Source organism: Asterias amurensis, chromosome 3 (assembly GCF_032118995.1).
Source record: "Asterias amurensis chromosome 3, ASM3211899v1".
In the NCBI taxonomy this organism is placed as follows: Eukaryota; Metazoa; Echinodermata; class Asteroidea; order Forcipulatida; family Asteriidae; genus Asterias; species Asterias amurensis.
Genome location: NC_092650.1, coordinates 17,009,620 through 17,018,203, shown reverse-complemented (window position 1 = coordinate 17,018,203; position 8,584 = coordinate 17,009,620). Strand labels below are relative to the sequence as shown.

The following is an 8,584-nucleotide window of genomic DNA, read 5'->3' as shown; positions in this document are numbered from 1 at the left end:
GAATTTTAGTTCGGGACCTCAAATTAGGAGGTGTGAAATCGAGCATCTGAAAGCACACAACAACGTGTGACAAGGGTGTTTTTTTCTTCCACTGTTATCTCGCAAGTTCGACGACCAATTGTTATTTTTTTTGCATATGTCGAGATACACCGAGTGAGAATACTGGTCTTCGACAATACAATTACCAACTGTGTCCAGGGGTGGATTTCACAAAGGTAGTCCTAACTTAGGACTAGTCCTAGGCAATGCTAAGAGATAGGACTGGTTCTACGTTAGGACCAGTAACTCATCCTAACTTAGGACTGGTCCTATCTCTTAGCATTGCCTAGGACTAGTCCTAAGTTAGGACTACCTTTGTGAAATCCACCCCAGAGCCTTTAAGAGTTTTGCGAGCACGGTTGAGAAGAATTGGTGGGGCTGGGAGGGGGGGGGGGGGCACGTTGGATGGTGTTAATATTGGTATAATTATTTTGAGTGCACATGATAATAATTATTATTAGTTTTAATGCGCGATGTCCAAAAAAAAAAAAAAAACTACCAACCGCTCATTACACCAAGACGTTTTAAAAAACAGTAGAAGATGTACTGAAAATGGCTTTATATGAATCGAGAATGGTACTTTGCTTAATTTGTTTGCAGGTTAGAAATTGGTAAAGAAAGAGCTGTTGTTGTTGTTGTTGCTATGTTGTTGTTGTTGTTCTCGTTCTTCTTGTTCACTTTCATCTTGTTATCAACACATTTTCACCGCCAGGATAAACCCAGATTGTTTCAGCCATAACAACGGGTCGGTTTGTCTATCATCACGGGGTGGCCAGAGCCCGCCCTAAAATGCACCCTTGGTGATACCCCCTGTGTTTCGAAGTATTTATACACAATTCTGTTATAAAAAAAAAAACGTTTGCAACGCAGCTTGGTAATTTCTCTTTTAAAGGCACTGGGCACTGTTTGTAATTACTCAAAATAAATATTAGCATAAAAACCTACTTGGTATAAACGAGCAATGGAGAGCTGTTCATTAGTTATAACACATTGTGAGAAACGGCTCCCTCTGAAGTAACGTTGATGTCATCATTCGCCATCGTTGTCATCGTTTTTACTATCGTTTTCAAGAAACAGGGGGGTAATTGCTCACTCAAATAATAAAATACTTCAGTCGTAAAGCCTTTTTAGGCGTCTGAAAGCACACACTGTGCAACAAGGGGATTTTTTTTCATTCATTATTCTTTTGCTACTTCAATGATCAACTGACCCTATTCCAAAATTTCCACAGATTTTTGTTTTATGCATATAGTGGGATACGCCAAGTGTGGAATATTGGTCTTTGACAATTTACCAAACGTGTACAGTGCATTTAACACGTCGAATATAACCAGAACATGTTTATATTTTATCGAGATGGATAACCCATGCCGGCACCACCAATATTTTATACAAATTAGGCATACACACTTTCAAATGCAGACAAAGACCTGTCGACTGCTGTTCTAATGTTCAATACCAATTCCCCTATTTATTGGCCCGTTCTAATTTTAAACTGTCCCCTGTCTACCAATTGGCCCCCCTCCGTTAACCTAGATTCAGCCAAGATGCGACATCCTTAAACATCTATCTTAATTATTGGTCAACTATACAGTAACTTCTGTCGCCTCCTAGCTTCTCCAAACGCGCCAAGAGAACTCCTGTCTCCAGCCATTGATGACATCTGCATCTCAATAAACCCCCAAACACAGTATTTGTTAACAGTATTCCACTATTGTTTCTCTTAAAGCTAAACTTTCGTCATGCTTTGATTTGGACGTAAATAAGTTGTCGTCGATGTTTACTTCTGGGGTTGTTGTGTGAGGAACCTTAAAGTTGCGGCTGTGGGCCTCCTCCTCTTCCCGACTTGGGTGGCGGGACACGGAGGTTTTCCCCTCCGCTGGTCATGTTTAGAAACACCAGCGTTGTTTGTTGATAGTCTCCAGACATGTACAGCTTGAGTGAGAGATGGAAATGTCCACGGAATATTTTGTTTTCTGATGATAATATGTGGAAGTTATAACAAAGTATGATTGCCATATGCTACCTATCAGGTTTTGATTATTTTTTATGCCTTGTATATATATAATGCGATACAGGGTGAAAAGCTTTCTGTAGAAAACCAGGTCCAGTTGGTTTATTAACGTTGTTATGATTATTTCGATAAGGCTATTTGTTCGGCTGTTCATGTTGCTTTCTATCACAACTCCTAATATTTCTTTACTTATCAGCCCGGGGCACGGATGTTCCTATAGCTAAGTCTGTTTTGTTCCCAGAGCCAAACACCAGCTAGCGAGGCGGTTTTTCCCTGCGGCCGCTTTCTCCCTCTGTGTTTGTTTACCCTCTTCGCTCGATTCAAAAAAACCTTCCAAATATTGGAAACCCACATGGAAAAATAGATGTTACAACTTGGGTAAACTTCGTGCTAATGCAAATAAACGGTCCATGGTGTGAGTTCCCCCACAAGAACAGCAAAAATACGAGCGTTTGCTGAAGAGAGAAAGAAAAAGAACAGTCAGAGTTGTGCTTTTCTTTCTTTCATTTCTGACCGTGGAGTTTTTTTCTTTCTTCTCTGTTTTGCACAATACCCGGGGGGTTAGAGCGAGTTTGCTCGGGGTATTTTCCTAAAAAAGGACGGGGGAATTCTTGCGAACAATGCCCTTATCTTAACGATGTTTTCACGGGGCCCGTCGACTCGTGGTAACGGTATGAATTGTGTTTTTGTGTTTGTGAAGTTTAAACAGCCAAGTCAAAATATAGCCTGCTGGTTTTTCTCCCTTTCATTCAAACAACGCAACAGCAGAGCTTTCCAAAACAGCGCACAGTGTGACAAGCCTGCCAGTGTACATGTACGCACCTCACAATATATATTTTTTTCTTCCTTTCACCACTGCGAAGAAAGTGCCCACATGCCGAAAACTAATCGAATTTGTTGTGAAAATAATCGTGTATTTTATTCACAGTACGACTTTAGGAGTTTTTTTGACAAGGGTTTGTTTCTTTACTTGTCAAAGCTTGTCAAGGATTTTAGAACCAACCGAGGGGAATTAAATCAAGTGAAGTTCACATTTTGACAATTATATTGACAACTTTATTTCTGACTAGAGTTACACTTCGAGTTACACTCTCGTTGGTTTAGCAATACTATTACCCAGCAAAAACCAGAACCAACTCAGCAAGGAATATCATCAAGCAAAGATCGACAATCATATTGACAATTTTATTTCGGACTAGAGTATTCAGCAATATAACCAGCTTCCTCAGACATGCAGTAAAAATAAAATGGACACCAGAGCAAACGTAAAGAGATTTTTAAATCATCAACCAAAGCGCTCTGTCGACATTTCTGGATAATTTATATCCCACTCGTAAATTATAAAATGTCACGCTCTACCATTAGGAAATCAAAATATACATATTTTGCAAAGACTTCTGGCCAACTGTAATCGTACGAGACTTAACATAACAAACAAGCGCAAACATTCCAACGTTCATGGACTCCGGCGACTTCTAACAAAAATACTTACCCGGGGCTGCCAAGAAAATCCATCTCCGTCAAAACTTGGGCCGAGAAGAAAACAAGACAGGAAGAAGAAGAAAAAAATGAAGATGATTTTCGAAGAATGATCGTTTGCAATGTTTCCAAAATATTTGGGAGAAGATTCCACACTGACTATAAATTGTTTCGCATTCTCACGTCCAAATAGTCAAAATAAAGTGGGGGAAATATTTGATAATTCACAGGGGCTGAAGTTGCTGACAGATTTGAGTGAGCGGTGTAAGGATTTAGTCTTATCTGGTCGCCATGTGTGGTTGTAAGAGCTGGAGGACCCACACCACTGAAATATTTTCAGATATTACGTGCGTGGTTTTTGTTCTTCCTTCTTCTTGTGAATTTATTTTGTGATGGAGAGTCATCAATGTGTCAGAAGATGGGACGCGAATTAATTAAGATTGTTGGTCGATTGGTCATGGTTGTCTATAGACCGATGGGGTCTGCCATGATGGCTAAACATGGATATGTTTGTAGCAACTGAGCCGACTTAACTTATGGTATAAGAATAATTTGTTGTTAATCTTTACTTGTTAAGGTTCCATCCGAGGGTAATGGGGGAGGAGAGGGGGGGGGGGGGGGGGGTTGCTGTCTGAATTATTTAGGGAGGCGTTTTCAGGAAGAAAGTGCATGAATTGTCCAAGTACTTTGGTTCTCCTCACCCGGGCCTGAAGCTTCGTCTTTGAGAGGGCAAGACCAATTTTGATTTCGCAAATGGAACTTCCATTGGAAAATCTCAAGTCTATAAGGATCTATCTTGAAGGGGCACCAAGGCAAATACCAGGGACAACAAACACCATTGCATCCGTGGCCTGCTTAATTATCAAGCATTCCCAAATGTACTGATGTGTAATAATTATACAACGTCTTATAATAGTTTTATGCACGTTGTGTGCCGAGCTGGCTCCTCATCTGTGACCCAAGTGACCACAGAGAAAGGTTAAACACAGAAAACAGAAGCATTTCTCAAATATATGCGCTTTCTTCATCACTCTTCACTCTTTGAATGTTTAATCACAAATCAATGGAATATAGAATTGTTTATAATTAACTTGGATAAAGACAGATATCTGTTGGTGCTTCTGATTTTTAGGAGTAATCACCAGTGATAATGACCGACTTTTATTAATGGCTTGTGCTTACTAATATAACCATATAATACATAAAATGTTTTACATTTGAGTGAGGTGTAACTAATGATATATTTAATTGCACCACAAGTACAGTTTGATATCAAGTGTACCCAATCGACAGTAACATACATGATTAAAAATCACTAATGGGTATGACAAACTTATTGTTAAAAGTTATTTGTGTTGTGTTTCGAAAAGTAACAGTATACCGGTGCAATTTGCAACACCTCAGTTAATGAAAAATTATGTCAAATTATTTATTTCTGGTGGAAACCATTTTAATTAATAAACAAAATCAACAACATTAATAAATTGATAATGGTTTTGGTCAATGAATCGGATGACCAAACCAGTTTCAGAAATCCTCAATTCAACTTTAGCAATAACATAATTTTTTTTAAAAATCTTTGGTGGATCAAAACTGAAAATAATGACAATTGCTTTTTGCAAGTAAAGTGGTTATGTATAACTATTTTGAAGGAATTTTTGTTCAACACCTTTGATTTGAGCTCTCTTCTGCATATGGCGCCAAAACCATCCTTATATTAAAACTACCCAACTTGAATGAAAAAAAAAACCACCCAAATAACTGAAGATGAAATAAATACGAAGCATTACAGATGAGAAAGATCAGTTGAACTCTGATTGAAAAGTTTAATCAAGGAATTGCTTCTAATTTAATAGTTACGGCATCAGTTATGACCAAACTATTATGCTCGTATATTATATCATTAACATTCATGGGATGTAAATAAGCATAATTGATTGAAACGGAAAGGATGTGGTTTATTTTGAGACAGCTTTGATGTTAGCCGCAAATAATTACTTGATGTTATATTATAATGATTGTCGATTTGTTTCTCATTAAAAAATATTGAAATATTGCAATGGAAGCCAGCTCTTCAAACCAGTCAAATCACAATTTAAGAATTATTTTAGTTATCATGTTTTTGTTTTTTTTACCAGTAAATTGTTTTTCTCAATTGATTAGCATCGAGCTAAATAATAGATTTAAAATGTATTCCCTTTCCAAAATCCAACAATTACCCTTTTATTTCCTAACTTTGTTTCTGATCGAACTATTTTTTTTCTTCTTTATAATGCAGAACTATTTTTCTACTTTCTATAAAGCTTGCAATATCTCCAAAGGCACATTTTAATAATAATAAATAAACTATTTTGTTTTTTAGCCATCATGAAACAACTACAATGTCCAACATTCTTTAAGCCACCGTTTCTGAAGTAGATATATGGTTAATTTATGATGTCAAATTTTAATTAAAGTGAAGTTAAAGTCATTTTCTTAACTAGTAAAGAAACTAAACCCAATTTGTTTTAGTGAGTTGAACAATATTGTGTTAATGTCAACAATTAAAAAAAAAAAAAAAAGTGATTTATAACCTGTTCTTTCGAAGCAACAACTTCGGTAAATTATTAAAGTTGCAATTTTTAGCATTCTCAACAGTAAAGTTTGGACAAAAGCTCAACCCACTTTTAGATTGAACGTAAATAAGATAGAGTGACGTTTTCCCCATTATTTTTTACAACTTCCATTGCGTTATTATATTATAATAATGCCAACTTTGAAAACATAATAACTATTTTTGTTACTGCAGAATTAAAAAAAAACGTCCTTCTCATACTAGACACATTTCAGTATAATTACAAGGTTCACAACTTCAGTTGTGTTAACATATTTGTAAACACAGCAAACGTATAAATATAATTGGTTCAATTAGTTAATTAACAATGCACAATAATTACATTTTTTGTGGTTATTAAGTGACATAAAAATATCATGATATATACACACGAGAAGTGAACGGATTGTGAGGCTTATAAATAATCAGTGGGCGTTTGAAATTAATTATTAAAAACTTAAATGGTATTGTTTTACTATTACAATGAGGCATTGTTCAGTGGTAGGACACGAGAGATGCGGCTGCCTGTTGGTGGGATAGAATCAGTGGAGATAAATATGGGCTATAAGTCCAACTTCTGTTCGGTGTGGCCGGGGTGGGGTAGTGGGGTGTGGTGGGGGCAAGCGACGCTCCGGACGGCACACGATATGGCGAGTATCCCTCACGCTGCCCGGCGGCAAAGGCGGAGTACGACCTGTAGCGAAGAGTTGTTTCCGTCAGAAACTTTTCTTGGACGTTGAGGCCGGCTTTCTCTGCCGAGCGGACCCTCTGCCAGAAATTCTCGCCCGTTCGTGGGGTGACTCCTACTGTAGCGAGGGGACTTTGGAATGTCTGGTGGTGTCGTTCTGTGACCGGTTTGACGTGTCGTGGTCCGTTGTCGTAGTCGTCTTGGTGACAAGGACGTTTACATAGAGACTCATCGTCGGATTTGTAGCCCGGTGAGCGGGGTCTCTTACGAGTTATGGACGGCTCGTTATACGAACCCGGTGACGCCAGCAGACTTTCGATCGAGAAGGAACTTTTTGTTTTAAACTCCTCCGATTTGACGGCTAGCGGCAGGGGAGTCCTGGGGCTGTGTTTTTGAAGCTGGGTCACAGCACTGGCCCCCACGACAGTTTGGTGCTTATTGAGGAACTCTTGGTCGCTGTCGGACGTGATGTCATGGTCGTGTTGGGAATTGTCACTGTCACCACGGTCGAGCTCTCTACATCTGATGTCACTGTGCTGCGTGTCATGATATTGTCCATCCTGTCGCACACAATAGTTGTCTGGACTTAGGTTACCGTCATTCTTACGGTCAGACACCGCGTCATCGTCGTCCCTCGCCGGGTCAGAAGGATCAATACACCCGTCCCCTTTCTGACCTTCGCCGCTCCCCTTGGTGGTGGTCCCGTTGGCGGACTTCGGGCGTCGCTTACGTCGTCGAAAGTTTCCGTTCTCGAACATCTCGTCGCAGTTGGTGGCCAGCGACCAGTAGTTGCCCTTGCCCGGTTTGCCCTTCTCCCGGGGCACTTTGACGAAGCAGTCGTTCAGGCTGAGATTGTGCCGGATGGAGTTCTGCCAGCCCTGCTTGTTGTCGTGATAGTACGGGAAACGGTCCATGATGAATTGGTAGATACCGTTTAGAGTGATCTTCTTGTCCGATGCACTCCTGATTGCCATGGCTATCAGGGCGATATAAGAGTAGGGTGGTTTCTGGGGTGCCTCCCGGCGATCCATCGGTGTCAGCATCCCCAATTGCATCGGGTTAGCGTACCCCATCTCCCTTGCGCTGTAGAAATACGGGTTATGATGACTGGCTAGTATATAATGTCCAGGATGGTGAGGAAAACCAGGATACAGAGCTCCCAAAGACGCCATATCGAATGAAGAGTTTCTAAAAGTTAGGTCTACTAATTGCACTTCTTTAACAAGACTTGTAAAATATACAAAGTCCGGTGGGTCCAGTGTTTAGCGAGCGAGGACACACCTGGGACGGGTTCAGATTTACTTATGGACGGCTGTGCAGCAAAGCTCCTCTCATTTAAGGCGGACCACTGTTATTCTTGACGTAGTCCACTATTTTGTTTTAGGATTGTTTAATGTTGTTGTATGTTCGTTTTTAGGCTGACTTTCCGGCATGAGGCAGTACAAATGCAACAGTGATTTTTAAGCGTGGCTGTCTGCGCATACTACTAATAACTAGTACAGCCCACCCACACCAACTTGTACGTACATGTACACATCATACACACAGCTATAAAGCAATCCTTTAAACTCCCCCTGTACTTAACTCGTGCCGTAAGCTGCCTGGTGTGCCCTTAGCCAATAGCAACCATTTCTCGACTCTCGGGTTTGTTTATAAAATCCCCACATCAATTAAACGTGCCCACCCAAGTCGTTCGCTGCCCGTGTTTATTTTGAAATTTTGCTTAAAAGAAATTGACCACCCATTTAAGTAAACAAATCGCGCGCGTGAA

At 39.9% G+C, this 8,584-nt stretch overlaps 1 protein-coding gene across 1 annotated transcript; it reads right to left on the bottom strand.

The window, feature by feature from the left end:
- Positions 1-4,566: 4,566 nt before the first annotated feature.
- Positions 4,567-8,296, bottom strand: LOC139935399 (uncharacterized). Its single transcript, XM_071929964.1, has one exon. The coding sequence runs from the start codon at positions 7,983-7,985 to the stop codon at positions 6,621-6,623; it is 1,365 nt and encodes a 454-aa protein (XP_071786065.1). The 5' UTR covers positions 7,986-8,296; the 3' UTR covers positions 4,567-6,620.
- Positions 8,297-8,584: the final 288 nt, after the last annotated feature.

Excerpts from the sequence above, each read along its gene's own strand:
- LOC139935399 (XM_071929964.1), bottom strand. The coding sequence starts at position 7,985 with ATGGCGTCTTTGGGAGCTCTGTATCCTGGTTTTCCTCACCATCCTGGA.